The sequence below is a fragment of the Plectropomus leopardus genome, chromosome 19 (genome assembly GCF_008729295.1).
Source record: "Plectropomus leopardus isolate mb chromosome 19, YSFRI_Pleo_2.0, whole genome shotgun sequence".
Lineage (NCBI taxonomy): Eukaryota > Metazoa > Chordata > Actinopteri > Perciformes > Serranidae > Plectropomus > Plectropomus leopardus.
Genome location: NC_056481.1, coordinates 3,697,417 through 3,721,691, shown reverse-complemented (window position 1 = coordinate 3,721,691; position 24,275 = coordinate 3,697,417). Strand labels below are relative to the sequence as shown.

Here is a 24,275-nt window from a genome sequence, read left to right as displayed (position 1 = left end):
CATCAGCCGACTGAAAATCCCCCTCTGATAATATTACAAAGAAATTACAAAATAATATTTTTTTTATCATGTTAAATGGCAAAAAAACAGTTTTCTCAAATCATGTTATTCCAAATAAATAAAGCAAAGTATATTATGCAATATAACAAATATTTTCTGGATTATTTTCAAACAAATATTAATTATATTAAATACATACCATACCATAACACATTTAAGGCTGTCAAAACGCATCAGACACTTATCTAATCTAATCTTTGAAATTTAATTCTATGTTTTTAGGTTATTATAATTTTTCACGTGTGTATTTGTTATTTGAGTAAAACAAAAAATTATAATGCAGTAATCCAATTTGCATTGTCACATACTCATAATTATTTTTTGATTTCCGTTAACAGCATGTGAATTTGGTGGAGGTCTGCACTCTCTGAGTTTCCTATAGTTTATATAATATGCAATACATTTTGAACTTTTATGCAGTGGTTGAATTAGTTTTCAGATCTTTTACTTAGTAAAAGTAGCATTACAACAGTGTGGTAATACTCTATTGCAGGTAAAAGTTCTGCATTCAATGCATTCAAAACCTTACTCAAGTTTTTTATGAAGTATTTGTACAAAAATATACTCAAAGCCGTCATACTAAGCACACTAATTCAGCAGAATAGTTTATTCTGAATCCTAAATATATTATTGGAGTACAATCATTGATGCATTAATATGTTCAACACTTTAATGCTGCAGCTGGTTAAAGTGGCCCTAATTTTAATTTTTCTATTTGTAAGATAACTTCACCTACAGCAATATATTATAATCTTTTAAATGTCTCTAGATTTTGTATCAATAATATAAATCTGAACACTAATTTATCTTACATGCACTTTTTCCCCATCCCTAAAAATGCACATAATTTATGTTTCACTTTATTTAATATGCAATTAGTACTTACTCTTAAAATAATAATAATACATTTTATTTACAGATCACTTTTCACTATGCTCAAAGACACTTTGTAGGGAGAAAAACAAAGTCAATTAAAATCATACTGAAAATAAAAACAGGATCAATAACAATATAAAAATAATTTATATTGTTATATTTTATTGTTGTATTATATTGTATTTGTTTTATGTATAACAGTTATTATAACTTGGTCTTGGTTCTGTGATTGTTTTTCTATGTATGAAACTCATTCCAATGAAGATTATACTGTATGGAATGAAATGATAACTGCAGTAAAAGCAAGTTTAAAGGAATATTTCACCTCCCGAAATACCATTTGTATATCAATTACTCACCTCATTATGGTGAATTAATTCAGAAAACTTTGTTTTTCTCGCTTACTTTCCGTGAGCAAAGAATCCAGAAGTGGAGAAGATTGTTACCAAGTGGGAACCACGTTTAACAACATCAAAACTACATCAGAAATATAGTTTAAAAACTCTCACACAACTTCTTTTAGTATAATACAAGTTTCAGTTGTGCAGTCGTACGCTCAGAACTTCCCAAACACATGTGTACCCTTGCATTCAGCCCCTTATGGTCGCAACTGAAACGAAAGCATAGATAAGTTTCACTTTTCAGTCTCTGTTTGTTAGTTTTTCTTTCCAAATTCAACATTACACTGGATAAGTAACTGATATACAAACAGTCACTTCGGGGTATGGAGAGGATGCATAATATGCACACATACACACCTTTTATACATATTTCTAAAATGCCAAATGCTTCTTACCCATTGTTGAACCCAGAAAAAAATCAAAGAAAGAACACACAAGAACTAAAATTAAATACCAGTTTTATTTTTCCATGTAGATCTTGACATAATAATATTTAAAGTGAGTCTGCGATGTTCGCTATATGTTAACACCCATCAGGTTGACAGGCCTGCTCTGGTATCGCTTTGAAATGTCGGCTTCAATCTGCAAAAAACAAAAACAAAAGCAAAATGACTGTTAGTAATAATCATTACTACTGAGCTCATTCAAGGGGTAACACATATTAATTATGAGCTCTTTGAGCAACATTTAATTATTCTGTAGCCGTATAATTCTCAGTGATATAATGATCTTGTGACAAGTGTTTACTGAACTGTAATGGCTGAGGGGAAAAAAGCAGTTTTCTCTTTCTAGTGAGCTGGAAAACTGCCAGCCCAGTGAACAGAAATAAATTGAAACAGTAATCCAATACCATTTTCTGGAGTTCCCGGGTGCGTCCTGCCAGCAGGTCAACACGAGGCTCCAGTCTGGACTGCTCCTCCAGGGCCTCCTGCCTTCTCTCAACCATCATGGCTGCCTTCACCAGCAGAGTGTCCGCCTGCTTCAGCTTCTGTCTCAGCACCTCCGACACTCGCTCAACATACCTAAAAAACACGTGTCATACATTAACTAGAATTTCCCGCCACGTGGTTGTATGTTTCCGTGCACCACTCAACCTGCACTCATAGTTTACATCCACGTGTACCATTAGCCGCATTTTATATTTGCGCAGTTTGAGAGTTAATGGAAACCTGCCAAGACACAGAAGATCTATAAGATCATAGTTTCAAAGTGGGTCCTGAGTTATGGCCAAAAACATGTTGTATGGCATCACCATGACCTTGACCTTTGACCTTCGACCAAGAGATTCTAATCAGTTCATTCTTGAGTCCAACTGGATGTTTGTGTCAAATTTGAGGAAACTCCCTCAAGGCTATCTTCAGATATTGCATTTCGAAAAAATGAGATGGACACAAGGTCACGGTGATCTTGACCTTTGAATACCAAATGTTAACTTGGACTCACTCACAGTTGAGTCCAAGTTAACATTTGTGTCAAATTTGAGTAGATTCCCTCAGAGTGTTCTTGAAAAATTGCATTCACAAGAATGAGACAAATGGAAGATCACTGTGACCTTTGACCTTTGAACACCAAAATCTAATCAGTTCATCCTTGAGTCTACTTAAACTTTTGAGCCAAATTTGAAGAAATTCCCTCAAGGTGTTCTTGAGATACTAAAAAGTTCACAAAAATGAGACTGATAAGGTCAAAATGACCTTGATCTTTGACCCATGACCACCAAAATCTATTCAGCTCATCACTGAGTCTAAGTGAACGTTTGTGCAAAAAAACAAATTCAATCAATGCAATGTTGAGATATCACAACACACGGACAACCCAAAAACATCATTGGTTATCGATGTAGCAGAGGCATAAAAATAACCAAAAAAAAATGAAGATTTATGCCGATTGAACTGATTCTGTGGGGATAAGTTCTGGCAGCGTACCGCGGCGAAGCCTGGATCATAAACAGGTGCTGCATCCGGAGAGAGGTGAGGCGGCCCAGCAGGTCCTGAACCTCTGACAGCATCTCGCGGACATGCTCCCGGGTTTGGCCCTGGATGACAGAGGGGGCCAGCTGGAACTGGCTCATAGCGACCACGTCTCCCTCCTCTCCCATCTCACTTATGCGCTGAGTTAGGAACACTTCCAGCTGGACAGACACATGAAACTTTACTTTACTTTTTTTTAGCCGTGACTCTCCAGAAAATATGGGAAACATGCTCCACCAGCTAGTCTCTAAGTTCATCTGCCATTTGCTGTTTGGCTGGTATTTACCACGGCTTTTTAAAAGCTTGTTTTAGGACTAAAATCACAATTTTGGCAACACAAACATATATAAAAGTGGATGCATGGTCTAGAGTAATCTGACACTGTATAAATTAAATCTTTACCTCCATTAACTCATCGATGAACTGGCTGCGGGACTGAGGGTTTTCCAAAATACTCAAAGCATCCTCGCCCCTCGCCACGCCTTCAGGACCTGCGAGGTGACACACACGTCTTTAGCAATCATGTCGACAGCTGAGAATGTGATACAATGTGGAGCTTTAATAATGGCAAAGAAAAAAAGGAGTTACAGTCTGCGCCGGCGTCTAAAATTTCAATTTCGAATGGAGCTGCTTCACTGTCACCCCAGTCAATACCACCAGTGTCCTGTGGAGGGAGGCAGAGAGAGCTTTATTAGAGTGGAAGATCCCAATTTTCTGTCTGATGTGCCTTCACAGACACAGACACTTTTAAGATACCAATTTCAACCATTTATCCAGTATTTTAAGCCATTTATTTAAACAGTTTATCAGTTTAAATCTACTTGTTTAAGCCATTCATCCATTTTTTTCAGCTGCCTTTTTTAACTATTCATACATTATTTTTTTTACTACTTTTTTAAAAAATGAATCTATTAGTATTTATCCATAATTTTAACCCATGTTGCCATTTATCTATTTTTTTTTTAAATCTACTTAATTCTAAAGTGTATCTCATTTTACCCATGTCAGCCATATATCCATTATTTTAAGCTTTTTATTTCAATTGTTTATCAATGATTTTAATCAACTTATTTCAAACATTTATCCATTATTTTTAATCTACTTAATACAAACCTTTATCCATTTTTTTAAAATACTTATTTAAACCATTAATCCATCATTTTAGGCTACCAATTTCAACCATTTATCAATTTTTTAAATATATTCATTTACACTATTTTTCCATTTTTAAGCCTTTTATTTTAGCCATTTATTAGTTATTATGAGCTACTTAATTCAACGATTTATTCAATTTTTTTAAACTACTTATCTCAACAATTTATCTAATATTTTAAGAAAACTATTTCAGCAATTTATCCATTTTTTAGCTTCCTATTTGAACTGTTTGTCACTTTTACCAAACAGCTCCAAATTCTCTCCAACGTCCAGCTTAGAATAAAACTGTGCGTATGTAGTTCTGAATGTTATGAATACAAATTAACAGCTAAATAACATAATGTGAAGACGGTGTATGTAAAGTCAAAACGCAGGTATGTTCAGGTGTTTTACCTCAGCGCTCGGCTCCAGACTGATGCCCCAGTCTATTCCTTCCTCAAGTGCGATGCCAGAGGTGACGCCCTGAGTGTCTGCACTTTTGCCAAAGTCGCCCCAGTCAATCTGCAGTACATATAACGCACAAACACAAATTTGAGGAAAATCAGTTGTGAATTGATACATAATATTTTTTGACCAACTTTGTTAAAGATCTTATAGAGGCACAGAACTGCCACGAGTCCTTAAACTGCATTTAAGAAATTTTCCAACTCTTTAATCCATTTAGTAAGCGTAATAATCTGGATTAAGACCTGATTTAAAATGTGTAAGTGTATAACAAAATAAAATGGATTATTTTCTATTATAGGACCCTGATTAATTCGTAACACAGAGACAGTAAAACCAACCGCATCCTCTGTGAGTGTCTCAGAAGGAGCTTCCTCCACAGCGGGCCTCTCAATAACCGTGGGGACGTTCCCTGTTTGCCACTCGTAAAACGTTGCGTTTCCTCGCTTCAGAGCGAATGTCAGCATGGGCAGGACTGGTTCAGACCTACAGATTACAACATATGGGCTCATGTTAAAAAAAATGTTTAAAATGTGAAAATTTATACAAAAGGTTTACAAAAGCACACACATATAGACAATAAACAGTAGGTGCTGAAGAGAAAAAAGATCAAGAAATTAAAAAGAAAAAAGAAAGTAAAACTCGAAACTTCACTTTCATGGTAATTTAATTTAGTATTTATTGCAGCATAATCTGGTGTGTGGACTCTGTTCGATTGTAAAAAGTGAACATTTCTAATGTTTTTTAAAAATATTTATAAAGAAGAGAATTTTACTGCTATTAGGAACAAATGTATTCTATTGTATTTCATGACCTGCACTGTTTAAACCAGCGTGAATAAAAGTATTTCCATGACATACTCACCACTCAGATACAAAGTTTGTGAACGCAGTATAAAGTTGAATTTGCTCTTCTAACTTCGCTGCATCCTTCCCGACTTCCTCGAGAACCATCGGTAAATCTTTGACCAGAGCCTGAAGCTCTCGAGGCACATTTTCTCCCTGTCGCAGGAAACGAGTAAAGCAAAAAGATGAAGAATGCATACACAAAGAGCATAACGTTTTCACGTTGAAATGTCCTTGCACTCACTGTGATGCCGTACTGTTTGCAGGCGGCGTAGTAGCGCTCCCTCAGGTCCGCAGCTGAGCTCTGACACTCCACTTCCCGCCTGCTCAGCTCCTGCTGCAGCTGCTGGGCTTTGGCCAGCTGCTTCCTCAGAGCCGGCCCCTCATAGCTCACACTGCGACTCAGCAGGCTGGCCACCTCCGCTGGGACGCACAGACACATTCTGTTTTTATTAAGATTCTATTCATGCAGTTATTTCGTTTCTCCAACTGGATGTCATTTCCTTGTTTCCTGTAATAATGATGCAGAAATAATGTGAGCAGCAGCAACAAAAAAGTTTAGAAAAAAACGACTTCTGGCTTTCTGGTCTCCAACAGAATGACAACAAGTGTTGGAACCACATTGAGTTTTCTTGCTTAAGAGAGCTTTCACATCAGGGACTTGGGCCTGGATTTAAGCGCACTCGATCCCGAAGTCAGTTTTGTTTGATTAGTATAAACACTGTTTACTGTTCTGAGCCCGAATACACTTGAAGTGGTGTTTTCAAGTTTGGATATGGTTTGTATTAAGTGTCAAAACTAAATGTACTAACACATATAAGTGGAGAGGCGCCCAGTGGCTCAGTTGGTAGAGCAGGCGCCTCATGTACAGAGGTTCGATTCCAACCTCGGCCATTTGCTGCATGTCATCCCATTTCTCTCTGCCTTTTACAATCAAATTACCCTATCAAATGAAGGCAAGAGGCCCAAAAAATAATCTTAAAAAACACACACACAGAGAAAGGTGGACTGCTATTTAACACAGGTAGCAGTAGGCGAGTAGAGTTGAAAAGTCATTTCTTATTACTGCTGGTCTCCTCTGAAATCTGTGCAATCTCTTCCTCTGAACTTTACCGCCATGGGTTGCAAAGTTGGACGGCGGTTGAGGGGGGGTCTTCTTGCAATTGTCTCCAAAATATAAAGAAAAGTGGCCATAATGTGAAGGTAAACTCACACATGTTAATCAAGAAAATTTAAGTTCCAGCGCACACCAGTATGCTCAGATCGACACTTATTTTATTAACAGTTTACATTAAAAACAAAAGAAGGAGCAAACTAAGAATTTTTTATATCGCTTCATCAGATTTGCTCTGTGCTTCATCGCCATCAGCTGTTCCATTTAAATCATCACGTGCTCATTAGCAGAGGATAAGAACGATAAAAGTCATATCAACCATAATGCTAAAATGCAAATGATGGTTGTCCTGCAACGGCAGGCACCCAGAAGAGAAAAGATGGCTGTGCATGTTTAGTTTCTTTGTTTTTTTTAAATAAATAATAATGTTGGCTCGGTGAATGGAACAACACTTCTTATGTGATGGCAAGGGAGTGGAGAGCACATCATGAATCAATCGTACCCAATGAAACACCCTATTAGGTCTAACGGTGTATTCAGCTGAGATCGTACGATGATAAATACACAAAAATATTACACTTACCCAAATAAACATTATCTGCCTCATAAAGGGACACAATCTCTTGCCAGTCCTGTGACAAGAAAAACAGAGAACCAATCAAAATCTAAATCTAAGGACATATTTAGAGCAGAGGAGCAAGATGTCACGAAGAAATCCCCTTCTTGTTTATGTGATGCTTATAATAAACAGTCGACAAGCTGTGAGACAAAAGCAGTTTGTTGTCTCACCTTCATCCTCTGAGAAGAATATCTGCCAAAGATGTTCTTGGAGGACGCCTCCGTTCCCTTCAGAATCTCCACGATCCTCAAGCAGTGAAAGTAGTGAATGTCTGTCAAAAAAAACAAAGACAAATTTCAAGCATTTATATAAAGATGCGGAGCAGGACGGACAAATTCACAACAGAAAGTACAAATACTGCACAGGAAAAAATACACATACTAATACAACTGAGGTCTAAAGGTGCAACAAAAACACGTTTTTATCTGTTTTTTATGATAATGCTTTTATCTTGTAGCACTTTGGGATTTATCTAGTATGTTAGTATTTTTATTAACTTCAAAAATAAGAATCATTTTTACCATCAGTAACAGAATTTTTGAAAAAAAGGGTTTTTTTTTTGTTGTTGTACCTTTTTTTTTGACTAAGCAGTAAGCCATTTAACAACACTTAAAGCTGTTTTTGATATATTTCCAAACCGCTCAAAGACTAAAAATTCCTCTGCTACATAGCCAAAATTCCCAAACAAAATTCTGTTTCCTACACCAAACAAAGATGGTGGCTGTAAAATGCATGACAACATATAACAATATGAATCATAAAAGGATACGACAATATAGCAAACAAAGTACTTATTTAAAAGAAAAATGTAAATGTTTTATTGTGAATTAAAAATAAAAATATAGTGGAATGGGGCATTCATTTAGACAACTGTAACTGATGTTTTATAGTTTTTATGTAGTACTGAGTAGTTTGTTTTCGCGTTGGTAAAAAGCAGATTCTGAGCACTCATGTATCTATAAGCAGAAAAAAACAGATGCTGGTCTCAGAAACTTCAAAGTGATGATAATATATGAGACTCAGTGTCTGCGGTGGACCTACAGGAGCCGGAGAGAAGCTGCTTGATCTCCTCGTTCTCTGGCATGTCCTGGATGGCGGCGTTGATCTTCTCTCTGATAACTTTCACGGCGCTCTGCCATTTCAAATTACAGTGACGTCGATCCAGCAGCCAGTCTGCGCACACAGAGATTCATCGTTAAGATCTGTGCATCTAGCAACAGTGGCTTCATGAAAAGTACCATGAAAAGCACAATATTAAAAAAAATTATTTCTATTATCGTATTATCATCTCATGCAGACCACAGTTAGAAAAGTCAGATAAGACCTTCGTTTACACATGTAAACTGAATGTGGAGGCTCATGCGCACCTTCAAAAACGTGTAGACAGGTGCTCAGGAGGAATTCATATTACTTACAATAAACCTTAATATAAAGTTAACAACGTTTCGGTCATCAGGCCTTCATCAGGTTGACTTTATACGCCACTGCACATCCATCTTCACTTTTTGCAACACTTATTGCACATTTTTTCTTTGTTTTTGCTCTTTTTAATCTTTTTTTCTTTTGTTTTGTTGCACCATAAAATAAAATGCATCATCACAAAGACGAAATCAAGGTTTTTCTGACGCAATAAGCATTTTTAGAGATAAGTGGTTCACACTAACAACAAATGATAATCTTATAGAATATGATGCATATCTGTAGATTAAACTGCCCAACAGGACATAAAGGGGTTAAAATGAGCACAACTTTAAACATCTACAGTATTAAAATGCAACATACACATTAATGCAGCAGCGATATTAACCCCAAACCATCAGAAACAAGAATAAAACACTGAAAGCATGAAACATTTTACTGCATAATTTTATTCCTAAACAAATGTTCATTTATATAAAGTTCTGAATGCAGGATTTTTACTTGTAGTGGAGTATTTTAACAGCTGGTGTTAGTATTTTTACTTATGTAAGGGCTCTGAATACTTATTCCACACCTGCACATCAGTAAAACGTGAATTAACAGCAGTACATTTTATTTCTGAGTCTTACCTAAAAGCTTGCTGGTCTGGATGTCGATGGGAAGGTTTTGAATATTCTGTTTAAGAGAGAAAAACGGTCAAAATATTAGTAATTTAACGCATTTTTCAGCCCAAATTTACGCAGCAGTGCGTTGCTCAGAGAGAGAAAACTGCGCTCACTTTCTATTTAAAAGCTACACAGACAAAAAAGTCTAAACTAAGAAGAAACAAACAGTTTACTTTGTTTTATTTCTTAGTTTTCTGGACTTTGACTGATTGACAGCTGGCTAACGTTAGCTAGCATGCTCACTAAAAACCGCGCCACAGGGTTTATTTAATCTTACCTCCATTTTTTCTTTAACTCGTCAAAACGAAAGCACCTCCGATAATTTACGGCTCCATTTTAAATGAATTTAGCAGGTTTTTATTCACATTTACAGCCACCATACGGACTTCCTCTGTTTATGACACGTTACGGGAAGGAGAGCCAATAGGAGGAGGTGACGTTACATTCTCTGGAGGACTGACCAATAAGCGGGCACTATGCTGATGCAGTCAGCTGATTGGTGGATAGGTGAGCTCCTGATTGGGTGCAGAGTCATTGTCCGCCAGTAGAGGGCGGTGCATGAAAATAAAATAAAATAAAATAAAATAAAATAAAAATAAAATAAAATAAAATAAAATAAAATAAAATAAAATAAAATAAAATAAAATAAAATAAAATAAAATAAGGTGTGGCTCAATCTATGATAACAAATCATAATTCATGCATATTTATTTTATTTTATTTTTTGAATTAATAATCTGTATCTAAAGAAACTACAGTTGACATATAAATGAAGTGGAGTAAAAGTACAAAGTAGCATAAAATGGAAATACACCTGTAAAGGATAAATATCTCAAAATTGTACTTATGGGCAAAACACAACTGATGAAAAGTAAGTTCTGCAGAGGAGTAAAAAGTACATTTCTGTAATCGAACATGTAGATTAAGGGATCAATTTAATATAATAGGGCAAGATGAAATATTAAAACTTATAAATCTACTGAATATTACATTAAGTAGCTATATTCCCCTAAATAATTAATATGGTAACTTTCTACATGTGTGTGTTTGTGTGTTTCTGTGTTTACAGTCAACTCTCCAGTTATATAAAGCCCTTAAATCATTTGTTTAAGACTCTGTATTTTTATGACTGCACTTTTCCATCAAATTGAAAAATTATTAATGTCTTGTGCATCTTTTTTCATATTTCCTCTTAATTCAATCTGACATGTTTGGAGACTTTGAAAACATTGGGATCTCAATAAAGGTCATGGGGTTAAAGGGCTTTTTTTTTTTTTTTTAAATTTAAGGGAAAACCAACACTTTGGTATTCTGTAAACTCCAAAACTTCAAACCCTGCCATTAAATGCCTGCAGCAGAGCCTCTCCAGTGGCCTAATTTCAGGTCATTTGAATGTAAACCAAACTTGCAAAGTAAGCGTCCATTCACCGTCTATGATTTTACGCAACGCATGCAAAACACCGGGGGCACTCACCTCATTCAGGTGAACATTTAGAGCCTCGGAGTTGTGTAACGAGGCACGAGAAAACTCAAGCTTTATTCTGCGTCCAAATTCCACATTAAGGCAGGGATGGGGTTTTAGAGAGAGGCTGATAAAGGGAATTTTATCTGCAGTTTGGAGAGCTCGAGCTCACCTCTCAAGTTCACTCTGATGCCTGTAATCTCGATGTGGACTGGGTTGGCCTGAGGAGAGGCCTCACTAAATCACATGGTTGCAACATTTACTCACTCTTGCACTTAGCAGGGGCAGGCTTTAGGTGTGTGTGTGTGTGTGTGTGTGTGTGTGTGTTTGAGGAGGGTGTGTGCTCGAGTGGAGAGCACAGAGAGAGAGAGAGAGAGCTGCAGAGGGAGAGAGATGCTGCACCTGTGCACGATCACCTGAGAAGAAGAATTAAAAACAGAGAAGGTGAAGAGTTTGTAAGCATGGCGGTGAGACACTTTCACATCTGAGAGAAAATCCTTCAAACTCGTCATCAAAAAGGTAAGAAAACACATTTTAAATATACTTTATGTCTCTAAAATGCAGCTGGTTTTATATACTGCACATTTGTTTCAGTTTACATCCAGGAAAAGTTAAAAGTATAGGTATGATTTTTAGAAAATTCTCTAATACGGTCATTATCTGTGATAGGCATAGGACGACACGTGATCAGAAAATCAATGTTCCTTGTCCATTGTTCCATTGTTCCTTGTGTTTTTACAACTTCGTGTTTTTAATTGATTATTCTGCAACAATGACGCCTAAAACAAATCGTTTTTAAGCAAAAATATTTGTTCCCAGTTGTCAAATGAGACAATTTGTTGGTTTTCCTCATCCTAAATTATAGTTACTTTAATATGTTTGGGGATTTGGAACATTTGTCAAACAAGTCATTTAATATGTCATCTTGGTCAATTTTAGATAATTTATGAATTTTTTATTACATTATTTATAACAGCTTTACACTGAAGCAAAACAATAGGATCACTCATGTTTAAATCAGGAAGATAAGGACAATATCCAAATAAATAAATATGCACCTATCATAATGGTTTATGGATGTTTAACAGAAACAGGAAAAAAATCTACTGATTGATTAAAAAAAAAAAAAAAAAAATACTCTGTGGCTCACTGTAAAATTAAAAGTTTGTTTAAAAACTTTAAAAAGTCAGTGTCCAGGCTGCCTTAAAATTGTAAGTTTGAGAAAACTAGTGTCCTCAACTCGTCGTCTCAGATTCAGTCAACTCAAATTTTAAGGCAGCCTGGACACAGCTTTTAAAATTTAAATAAAGCAAATAGTGTATTTTTACAGTGTGGACGTCTTTTGGATGTTAATGTTTTTCTTTGTAACATATTAGAAAACAGGGTGTAAGAAATCATATAAATAAACGATAGCTTTATGTTTTAGATGTGGTATTTTTTAACACAGATGTCGTTTGTGTGATGTTTGATGTTGTGACACTGTTTTGTACGAAGATATCTTTTTTAACTCTTGCTACAAGCTACGTCGTGAAGGTGATATAACCGAGGAGGGACCGACTCATTGTTTTGCAAATAAGCCTCAAGTCTTTGCTCTCAAGTCTCAAGTCAAGTTTTTAGTCCTAAACTTTGAGTCTCGAGTCCAAAACTAAGTTATAATGTCAACAACAACACAGAGATAATATGTATTTACTAAAATTGTGGTTTTTAATGATTGCATTTACTGTATTTGTTAAAACAATACAGTGGATTGACATCACTTTTCTTGTGCTGCATTGGGACATTGTTTACATGTGCTTAAACCTTTAAACTAATTGGGCTAAATTGTTTGTTTTTCCTTAAAAAAAAATGGGGAAAAAGAAATAAGTAGATTTAGAAAATAATTTAAAAAGAAAAACTAAGGAAAAATGCCAAGAAAAAACATTTTTTATTTATAATTTTAGAGATTATTATAGCTTTTAAGTATTTTTTTCTCTAGGTCTTTTCTTTTGTTTTTATTATTATTTTTATTATTATTATTGTTATTATTATTATTATCATTTTATTTTATTTTTACTTTTTTAATATTTCATTTTATTTTTTAAAATCAATTTCTTGCTCATTTTTGGGTCACTTTTTCTTCCCATGTTTTAGACAGAAATCAAGCATTTTTTTTCCACATTTCAAATGATTAAAATAAAACATCAAGAAAAAAAAAAAACCTTCATCAACTCATTAAACTTTGCTGTCACGGGTCAACAGCGACGCTGGCACCGGGGAGGAAACCTGAGAATCTAATGAACCTTCGGCTCAATTATGAGGGCAGCTCAGTCCTCGGTGCCCTTGGAGCCTCCTCTCGCTCTCTGCAGCTCAAACATTGTGCTATTGAAAGGCTTTGCAGCTGGTTAGTGATTTCCGAACTATTCCCTTCCTGCTGTGATCTCTGAGCAGAGCGGCTCACCCACACAGAACAGAAAACACGGTGACTTATTAAAGAGAACTATGGAGGGCCTCCTTTGAGTCAACAGGGCTTTTTGTCTCAAAGGTCACATCTAAGTCAAACATGCGAAAAAAAAGAAATATGTGTGCATGTTGTACCGCTATGTTCTCAAACTTAGCACAGTGTGAAAGTGCTGCCTGTTCTGCAGAAACTGTTCGACAAAAAGTCAACAATGCGATGCAAACGCTCTGCAAACATTTGTTTCAGAAAAACCTGTCTTTTCGTCCATGTTGCCAAATTCAGCCAGAAAACACTACCTGTCACCTGAGCGTCTGTAAACAGCTCTGAAACACGTGCAATTAAGAGAAACAAGGCCAAAAAAGTAACACCAGTTCCCAGAATAATGAAGCACAACAGCTCTTATGTAATAAAACGTCCCTCCTTGTTTCTATTCTGACTCTATCACAATATTAAATCAGTTGTTTCCTACTCGCTGTCTCTCCTGAACCTGGCCTCGTTCGTGCCAGGTGCCCAAACATCACACGGTGCAGATAAGAGTCAGATGAGTGTCTCTGCAAAGGGCACGCACTGTGTATTTGCATAGGTGCCACATGATAAAATGACCACACCAAAGGAGGGTTAGAGTGCTTCTTTGCTTCCTGTCAGGCCTCATAAAGCGTTTCTGACACTCATAAAATGTGGTTTAGAAGCTGCATTTTCACTCCAATACTCTTTATATTGTATTTACAGTTCAAAGTGTATCCCTGTCTCAAATGTAGCTGAAATAATTTGGTTATAAAAAAAACAAGATTTGGAAAAAAATAAGGATAAAAGAAGATTTTTTTTACCCTTTAAACCATTTTTGTTGTGCTGCATTCAGACGCCTTTCACAAACATTTTAACCTGTGGAATAAAATTGGTTTGATTTCTTCTGAAAACATGGGAAAAAAGGCAACCAGCAACTTGCTAAGTGCTAAATGTCCTGCAAATTGAAAAAAAAAATTGTAATAGTTAACAAGAAAATGAATTGAAAGTTAGAAGTGGGGAGATTAATCAAAAAATAGAGGAAAATGTCCAGGAAAATATAAAACTATATTCATAATTCTTATTTAAAATAATTTTACAAACAAATAAATTGTATTTTATTCAAGCACTTTCTTGAGATCAGTCTCTCTCACCCGCTCTCTCTTTATTTTATTTTATTTTATTTATTTATTTGCTTATTTTCCGGCAATTTTCTGGTATATTAAAATTGGGGGAATTTTCTTTTTGCCTCTGATAGACATCTGCAGAGTAGAGATACTGACAAAGAAACATCCAGGGTGGAGAGAGACAATAGTTATAGTTATAGTTATAGTTTTAGTTATTGATCTTGCAATTCTTCTCCCACTTTTTGATTCATCATTCGGTATATAATAGAAAACTGCCTGTTGCAATATCCTAAAGTGCGAGCTGACTTCATCAAATGTCATAACAACAATCCAAACCGTTTCAAAAATATTAAATTGACAATATGAGACAAAGAAAAGCAGCAGCTTCTCATATTTTTGGCATTTTTGCTGCACCTGCTCATGAGGACAATAAGATTTGGATAAGAGCTCTTGAAGTGAGCAGACCTTGAATTAAGAAGGCCTGTTTATATGACATTTTTACAGCGTGTCATAAACCTGTTTATGATTAAAAAAACATCATGAGGAAGTTATTTTAGAAATATGACTGTCAGGAAACTGTGTGCCTGCATAAATCAATAAATGTGACTTCCAGTGAAGTGATAGATAATCCAGAGGTCGCTCTGTGATGCTGATCACAGATTCTGCTTCACGTCGCCGTTATATAACGTGTTTCTGAGCTCCTGCTTCAGATTAAAGACAGCAGCCTGCTTCCTCATCCGTCTTTTCCTCTGACTTCATATCAGATCACATGGTGGAGGGACAGAGGATACTCTTCAGTTTCTCATTAATTTATCAGCTGAGTGCAGAGTGTCAGGTGTCCTCCGCCCCGTTTGGTTACACATATTACTCACAGAGACGATGAACAGCCGCCGTTTCTGTCTGATACAGCTGTTCTTTAGTGAGGGCGACCTGCAGATCAATAACCAGACATCACCTTAAAAACATGTTTAATTTTGCACATCAAATCATGAAATGATTTAAAGCCAAAGTTTGTACTGCAGGCCTACTTAAGTGCAATGTTATGCTACTTATATCTGCTACTTTAACCCTTTCAAACCTGAGCAAATTGGCTTGGTTTCTTTCTAAAACGTGGGGAGGCAACAAGCAACTTCACAAGAAATGGTCAAAAATGAACAAGAAGTTTGTAAAAAGTTACTAGAAAATCTTTTTAAAAGAAAAAGAGAAAGAAAATGATGTCAAACAAATGCCAGAAAAATCTGTCTGTGTTTTTGTTTACATGCTGCATGTTTTTTTCCTCCTTGGGGATTAATAAAGTGAGTCCCGTCCTGACACACAAAACTACCAAAAGGAGACATAAATTTATGTCAGAGACACAAAACGACTACAAAGAGACACAAAATGACCAGGCAGAGATGCAAAACTACCACATGGAAACATAAAATTATCTCAAAAAGACACAAAATGACCACAAGGAGACACAAAATCAGCCCAAAGAGACACAAAACAACCAGAAGGAGATGCAAAACTACAAGGAGACATAAATTCATCGCAAAAAGATACAAAACAATGACAAGGAGCCACAAAATCGAGCAGAAGGAGATGCAAAACATAAGCAAAATGCATTATGACTACTTAGACACGCAAAGCAATAAAAAGAGGCAAAACCACCACAAAGTCTTCATGTCTCGCCCCTTAGACTTGAAGACAAGGTGGTCTTTCCTTATCTGTGTCCAAGGGGCCCACTGTCTCAGACCATGGCTCTAAATATTTAAGGGGGACGTGACCTGAACCTTCTCAAAGTTAAAAATATTATCATGGTCGATAATAACGTTGTGTTGTCCACAGTGATCAGTATGTGCTCTGTGTCCCTCAGGTCTGTCCTCCAGTCTCCGTTGGTGCCATGGCCGAACCAAGCTGGTGGAAGCTGACCTTCTCCCGCAAGAAGAAATCTGAATCCAAAGTCCTGTACGAGATCCCGGCTGAGTATGGCAGCAACACGGGAAACAAAGACCACTCGACCAGCAGCCCCCCTGCGGACCACAGCATGGACAGCCAGTTCAGTGCCAGGCTGGAGAAGATCGTGGACAAATCTGCCACCAAGGGCCGCCACGTCAAGGTGTCCCACTCCGGACGCTTCAAAGAGAAGAAGAAGGTTCGCGCCTCGCTGTCCGAGAACCCGAATCTGTTCTCAGAGCACAACCTCAGTGACGAGAACCATAAAAAGAAACCTGACAAATAGCACCAAACATACTCGATCACACGTGTCATAATTGTAAAAGCTTAAATGAAAATAAACACAACCATGTGGCTCTGCATGTGCAGCAGACGACCACACCCACCCTGATACTGGAATCAATGGACTCCCAGTTAAACACACAAACTGGTATCAGCAAACCATTAAACAAACTGGAGACATTTTTATTATGTCTCGTTTTCTCTCTGTTGTTATTTATCTCCGCCCTCTGCCGAACCTCGTGCAAACATCCTGATGAATGAACATTACTGTAAATTTTTATTTTTATTGTTATGGATGTAGATGTTTTTTTTTTTGAATTATACTTCTTTTTTATGTATTAAACAAATCGATACACAAAAAGAAACATGCAGTGCAACAAAGCACTGTCAATTTTTAATATGTTTTTATGACCAAAGCTAATGAACTATAAAGACTTTAATTTACTTTAAAAAAAATCTAGGAAACCGATTGCCTGAAAAATGTTGGTAAATATTACTATTAATCGTAATTTACTTTACTTCATCTCTGTTAAGTTTACACAAAACTGAATTATATTTAATTAATTTTGTGAAATTGTTGCAACTTAAAAACAACAACTTATTAAACTAACCTTTTTGAGTTTTATCAAATTCAGTAAACCAGATTTTCTGTGATATTATTATCATCATCACTATAAACAATCATAAATTATAAATTGTAAATTATTTATAAGCAAAAAATTAAGTCAGACTAACTTGGTTTACTGAAGTAATTAACAATTAAACTGAACAAGGTCATTTTACTTGTCATTCTTAAGTTGCTACAACTTCACAAATGTAAGTTATACATCTGAATTTTAAGTAAACTTAATTATTTGATAAGAAGTAAACATAAAATAAGATTAAGAGTTGTATTTACTTTTCTTTTTTAGGACAATCGGTCTCCAAGATTATTTTAAGTGGCTTTAACTTGTCAGATTTTATAGTGTAGAAACTTGATTTTGATATCTTGTGGACGCAAATAAATTAACAAAATGCTGTTTATGTTTTCTTCTCTGGAATCCTAAAGCAAAAAAAAAGTTTTTAATAAATGTAAGAAGAGTTGATATAAAAAGAGTGTGTTGTATTTGTGCAGGAAGGCATGTCACAACCATCGGGACGTGTACATGAATGATTTAAGCGACTTAGCGTGTTAATCTCGGTTTCAGGTGACAGAGACGAGTCTGTTTTTTCACCTGAGCCTGTGTGTGCCGGTTTTGTTGACATGGCAACAGAAAGCAGACACCGACACTTGATACGCAGCTTCTGCATTTTATAATTCCTTACATCACCTCACACACTAATCACTCAAGACAAATCCACTACTCAGCAGCTGGTAGTTTTTAATATTTAGTTTGTCTTTTGAGTCTATAAGTTATTCAGTTTTGTGAATATTTGATGTTTGAAAGTTTGCTGCTGCTGACATCTGCTGGCCAAACACGCACATAGTCCTCAGTTACAAAATAAACTTTATTTCTGGCTCTAATTTCACCGTTAATTCAAGTCAAAAGTAAACAATTAACAACAATCTCATAGTACAAGACGTAAAACACATCATAGTTGGCACAATTCAAATTTGGAGCTCTTTTAATCTCGTTAAAAGGCAGTTAGACCCAGCACTGCTACAGTCAATCCACGATGAATTTAACCCACAATAATTAAGTAACACGGTATTTTATGGCTCTGATGGTTCGCTTTGATTCCCGAGAAAGACGTAGATATATATCTTGTTTTTAATCTAGTAATTATTATTAAGGAAAATTGAGACAGTCATTCAATACACTTCCAATTAATTGATTTAAATCAAGTGTTAACCCTCTGAAACCTGAGGACCTTCATTTAACTATGCTCATAAACATTGGGTCGAGGGAACAAGCGACAAAAAAAACAAAAACAAAAAAAATTTCCCAAAAATTTGAAAAAAAATTGTTAAAAAATCTTTACTGGAAAAAAAACATAATATAATATAACAAAAAAGAGAAGGACGTGAAAATGTGCTGAGAAAAAAAAATCTGTTACAGAATTAGAAATATATAATAAAAATAAGAAAGATAGTGTTCTTGTAATTTTTCCCATTTTTTTGTAACAATTACATGTTTTTAAAATTAATTTTCAGGTCATTTTCTTGTCACATACTACTAATTTCTTGCAATTTGTGTGACATTTCTTGCCAAGGTGTTCACTGCGTTTCACTCCACATTTCTGAAAGAAATCAATGCAATTACTCAAATTTAAAAGGGTTAAAACGGCTTGTAAGAGGCATCTAAATGCAAAAAAACTGATGTCGATCCAGGTTTCAAAGTATTAACATCACCTCAACAATCTTAAGTACGAGCTCGGCGACTCGGGTTCTTCCACAGCAATGTGAATTTTGTCTAATGTCAGTTTTACAGAAACTAATTTAGCACTTTCCAAGAACAAATAATAGAGAATAAAGACACCTGGTGGTCAGTTTATTATAAAACAGTCTATGTGGAGAGTAAAAAAGGCAAAAACACTGACCGAAATGTATCCTTGGAACCTGATTTCGTTTTTTTTAATTATCTATCTGCATTTATATGCGGATTTCTGCTTACGGAGATTAGCCAAACTGGTGTCTGGATGCGTCTCAAGTTGCTAATTAAACTGTAAACAATAATCAGAGCATGAAAAAGGAAGTCTTGTCCTAGAAATCACTTTGCGGCCCTGCAACCCCTAAAATACTGGATATTAGATACATCCTAAATCATCAGACCGATAACGAGGTTGCCCTGTAAATTACTTTGTGATAAAATTTCTTGGAACTTGTGAAATTACAGACCTATAAAATCAAGTGTTACCAACTATTTCAACACTGAAAACAGACCACAAAGTTTCTTCAATGAGTAAACTGTTGAAGTGGACCGTTAGTGCACAGATTGAGCTTTTTAAGACACAGGACACCGTCTCCGCGTCTAAAGGTTAACTCTGTTGAATAACCATCGTCAATCATTGTTGGACACAACCAGCTGGAGTTTGCTCTCTTTAACCCTCACGCCGTCTTTTGGTTTCATAATGCCCGCAGGATGTAAAGCTGTACAGTGCAGTCGGGTCATATCTCACAGTCAACACTGAAAAATGTGTTCTAACATCGAGAACAAAAAGACGACACGACAACGTTTGGCTTGCTGATAAATCCTACACACGGCAGCAGCTGCTGAGTCCACATCAGTGGTTTTTGTCAGTACCTAGAGATCTAGAGATGAGTTCCTGAAAGCGACAGTCAGTTGAGGTGCTTCTCACGGGGACAGTCGCTGGTACACCCAGCCCCCCTCTGCGGCGTGCTGAAACTCCCCCAGCTCAGACTCTCCGTCCTTCGGCCTGGTGAAGACGATGCGGTCGTGCAGTCTGTTGGTTTGACCCTGCCAGAACTCGATGTGGAAAGGCTTCACAATGTAGCCGCCCCTGATAACGAAGAACAGTGAGGAATATTAACGAAAGCTCTTCTGGAGACGGATTAGTTTTCTTGCTCAGAGTTAGATGAGATTTGTGCCACGCTTATTCCTGATCATGAAATGGAGTTCAGGTCTTCACCTAAAAATGTCACTAAAATTAACAGGCATCACCCAGGAGTAAACTCAAAATGACCAAGAAGAGACAGAAAAAGACAACAATGAAATGCAAAGAGATATAAAAGAAGCAAAAAAGACACAGTATGACTTCAAAGTGATACAAAACAACCAAAAAAACTCAAAAATAACCAAAAAAGACACAAAATAATCTTTAGTGATAAAAAACAACTACCAAGAGATACAAAATATCCTCAAACTGACAGAAAACATCGACCAAGACCACTAAATACCAAAAAAAGATACAAAATAACTTAAAAGTGACACAAAACAACATCCAAAAAACACAAAATAACCAAAAAAGACACAAAAGTATCTTTAAGTGATACAAAACAGCAACCAAGTGACACAAAATAACCTCAAAGTGATATAAAACAAGTGCCAAGAGCAAAAAAAAACACACAAAATGACCCCAAAAAAACCCAAAAAACCCAATGAAACACCACAAAAAAATTACAGACAAGAGACAAAAAAGGCAAAACTTGTCTTTTGCTTTAAGAAGACATATTGAATCTTGCAATAAAAATGTACCAAAGTTTTTCAATATTTTCACATTTCTGGAGGTTGATTTAATGTAAAGAATAAAAAGTAAAGCTCACCAGTAGTCAGGCATTGGCACCTCTGTGTCTTTGTATTTCTCCTCCAGTTCTGCATTTTTCTGCCTTAAATACTAAAACAAAAGACACATTAAAGATTGAGCCTTCAGTTTTTAAGTATTCATCTACATAATGCAGTAAAGGTTTGATTCTTACGTCTCTGTTGGGAACCAGAGTGCTTTGTCGCTCACGACAGCGCCGATCTGGCTGCTTTTTGGCCGTGAGTGGAAATAATCACAGGAGCTCTGGAAGGGGATTCGCTCCACGGCGCCCTCAATACGAATCTGCGTATCAGAATGAATAATAATGAACATATTTTTGTGGGAAAATCTAATAAACATTAGACAGGATTTGATGAGCACATGAAAGATGCTGACCTGTCTGTTGAGAGGTTCCCAGTAGAAAACCAGACATGCATATGGATTACTCTCCTGTGGACAAAAATGAGACATTAATACATAAAGGAAAAACTTGACCTGCAAAAGCACTAACACATGAGGTCATAACATTATCAATAATTAATGCAATACATATATTTGAAAAATGTATCCAAACAATACGAAAGAAGATATGAATAGAAATAAAGCAATCTTTTAATTTTATGACATTTAAAACTGATGCACTACAAAATCAGAGAATAATCTGAACGCTACAGAAAGACTGCCAGCTGCCATTAGACTTCTGTTAAATAACCACTGTTTTTTAATTAGTATTTATTATTATTATTGGATATTTTTATATTTTAGTATTCATTTCAGATAATGTAGTAACTTATTTTTTATTTTCTAGTATTTATACAGCAGTGTAATAACTTATTTTTAATTTATATTTATTTTTTTTAGTATTTAAATAGCATAGTGTAGTAATTTATTTTTATTTAATTTTTATTAATATTGTTATTTAGTATTTATATAGCATAGTGTAGTAATTTTTAAAAACATTTTTATTATTATATATAGTGTAGTAATTTATTTTTAAGGTTTTTTTTCTGTGGATAATTACAGACGTGCTTTTATGTTAGGAAAGAACTGCTGTAACAAATATTATTTCCTGTAAAGTATTAATAAATCATCTCTATCTATCTACAATCACCACTTTAAGGTCACAGAGAGCCTGAAAAGTCGCTGTATGACAGTCACAGAAACAGTCACTCACCAGCTCAGAACCTTTTCTGCTCTCATAGTTGGTAAAAAAAAACCGGAAACCTTCGTGGCTGTAACCCTTCAGGAGGACCATACGAGCAGACGGATGTCCATCTCTGCACAGACAGACACACACCAGGTTATCATTAGTGAAAAAAAACAAAAAAACAAAAAAACATTTCATTTCAACAGCCCGTGCTGCTTACTTGGTTGCAGTGGCGATGCACATTGCATTTGCCTCTCCGATTTCAGGGCACTTTGTTGCCTGATCGAACCAGTTTCCAAACTGTTTGATCGGGTCCAGAGATGCGAGCTGACTCTCCTCAAAGCACTGTCAACAAAATAATCAATCATATGTGAATACTCTGAGAAAAATGTGAAAACATGCACAATAATGCAGCAGTAATAATATTACGTAAAACATTAGATATAATGGTTAAACGTTAACAGGAAACATTTTACTGCACAAAAAGTACATTTTGCTGATACACTACATGTATGTTTGGGTCTGAATGCAGGACTTTTACTTGTGGTGGAGTTTTTTTCCGCAGTGTTTTCACCTTTTGTATTTTTACACAAGTGAAGGATCTAAATATCAGCTCCAACACTGGAACCGGACCAGTGGCCTCGTTAGGCCTGGGATATCATTTTTTTCAAAAGCAATAATAGGCCCTAGGGACTGTTCTTAATTTATCAAAGAGGACAGGTGTGACTGTTTTTTTTAATCCTCCCCAAAACTACAGTTTTTTCCTTTAACCTTCCTAAGTGACTCAGGAAAAATACATGAGGTGTTTGTCCACTGTTACGTGTTTAAGGACTGTGTGAAATGTGAAAATCCAACGATAATTTCTGTTTTTTACATTTCTACAGGTGTGATTTTATTTTTTGGACGGGCCCTTGGCATTGAAGTATTCTTTAAAAATCACCCAAAAAAAGGTAAAATAAATACAATATAGAGCAAACAGGTAATGCAGAGAAGATTGATTTTTTTAGGTGGATAAAATATGTTTTTTCGCCGAGATTTTTGACTATATACTTTTTAATTCCACGGTTACGGCTAAAAATGACAACAGAAATGAACAAGTTTGCTAATTTTCAAATTTTCTATCCGACAGTGACTACAGTTAGCACAACATAATTTTTAATTTTTCAGGGTAAATAAGGTACCAGAATCACCAAGGACCCCAATCAGAAGTCCACTTTAAGCCCCCAATTCCCTGAAAACCTGGAGACGCCCCTGCTGCTCACACCATGATATTCTTACATAAACCTCATGCAAGCCTTAAATGACTGCACCAACCAGCTTCAGTATCTTTAAATGACTCCTCTGTGATCGTTTGGGGTTTTTTTTTTTAAATAAAGGTTGTACAGGCCAAAAGTCAAATTCAAGGTCTGACACATATGTTGAGCATTAAAACCAAGATTCATGCTTTATCTCGTGCTGAATTCAGAGCCACCAGGTTAGATTAAAAACAGTGCACGCTGCAGTATTTGCACACCTGTCATTGCACTGATATCATTTTAACCTCGCAGTTACCTTCACAGGACAGTAGTACAGTTATATCACTCAGTGCTTTTCCTCCTCACACAGCCCTCTGGCTTGCACTCACCTCCTCATCTCCTTTGTATTTCTCCTCATGTCACTCAGGTCCATGTTTGCTCGCTCACTCGATGACTTCCTGCAGAGATTCAGCGCGCACACGCGGTGTTGACCTGCTGTCACAGAGGCATGAACCGGGGGATTCCTGGCAAATAAACCGATCTGCCACTTCAATAAGAAATTCACACTGAGTATGCGCCTCATACTCGTTATCAAACTCACGCTGACGTAACAGCGCATTTTTCCCACCCGCTTTGCGCCAAGTCCCGCCCTTGCTGTGCTGTGATTGGCTAATACACCTGACTATTTTCCTTAATTTCCGCCAACGACACGAGTGACACTATTGACGATTATCATTATTAATAATAAATAACAATAATAATAATATTAAAATAAAAACATTTTTAAAAATATACACAAAATAAATCCAAACATTTACAGACGAAATTTGCTTATAAATTAAAAAGTCATACACAAAAAAATTATTTGAATTCATAATAATTTATTTATTTATACAA

The 24,275-nt window shown here is 36.0% G+C and overlaps 3 protein-coding genes across 3 annotated transcripts; 1 reads left to right on the top strand and 2 right to left on the bottom strand.

Moving 5' to 3' along the window:
• Positions 1–1,778: 1,778 nt before the first annotated feature.
• On the bottom strand, positions 1,779–9,985 carry cdk5rap3 (CDK5 regulatory subunit associated protein 3). The gene is made up of 14 exons (XM_042507902.1): positions 9,846–9,985; positions 9,533–9,578; positions 8,526–8,657; positions 7,655–7,755; positions 7,449–7,497; positions 5,996–6,174; positions 5,771–5,907; positions 5,248–5,392; positions 4,856–4,963; positions 3,896–3,971; positions 3,710–3,798; positions 3,263–3,468; positions 2,188–2,359; positions 1,779–1,919 (listed from the first exon to the last, which is right to left on the bottom strand). Exons 1-14 carry the CDS (start codon positions 9,849–9,851, stop codon positions 1,854–1,856), a joined length of 1,512 nt encoding a protein of 503 aa, XP_042363836.1. The 5' UTR covers positions 9,852–9,985; the 3' UTR covers positions 1,779–1,853.
• A 1,433-nt stretch (positions 9,986–11,418) lies between these two features.
• Positions 11,419–16,995, top strand: prr15lb (proline rich 15 like b). Its single transcript, XM_042508519.1, has 2 exons — positions 11,419–11,549; positions 16,453–16,995. The coding sequence occupies exon 2, from the start codon at positions 16,480–16,482 to the stop codon at positions 16,816–16,818; it is 339 nt and encodes a 112-aa protein (XP_042364453.1). The 5' UTR covers positions 11,419–11,549; positions 16,453–16,479; the 3' UTR covers positions 16,819–16,995.
• Positions 16,996–19,810: 2,815 nt separating this feature from the next.
• pnpo (pyridoxamine 5'-phosphate oxidase) lies at positions 19,811–23,997 on the bottom strand. Its single transcript, XM_042508508.1, is given in 9 exon segments — positions 19,811–20,255; positions 21,019–21,089; positions 21,172–21,203; positions 21,206–21,299; positions 21,393–21,446; positions 22,171–22,273; positions 22,364–22,488; positions 23,768–23,790; positions 23,793–23,997. Coding segments are annotated over 9 exon segments (873 nt in total). The 3' UTR covers positions 19,811–20,089.
• Positions 23,998–24,275: the final 278 nt, after the last annotated feature.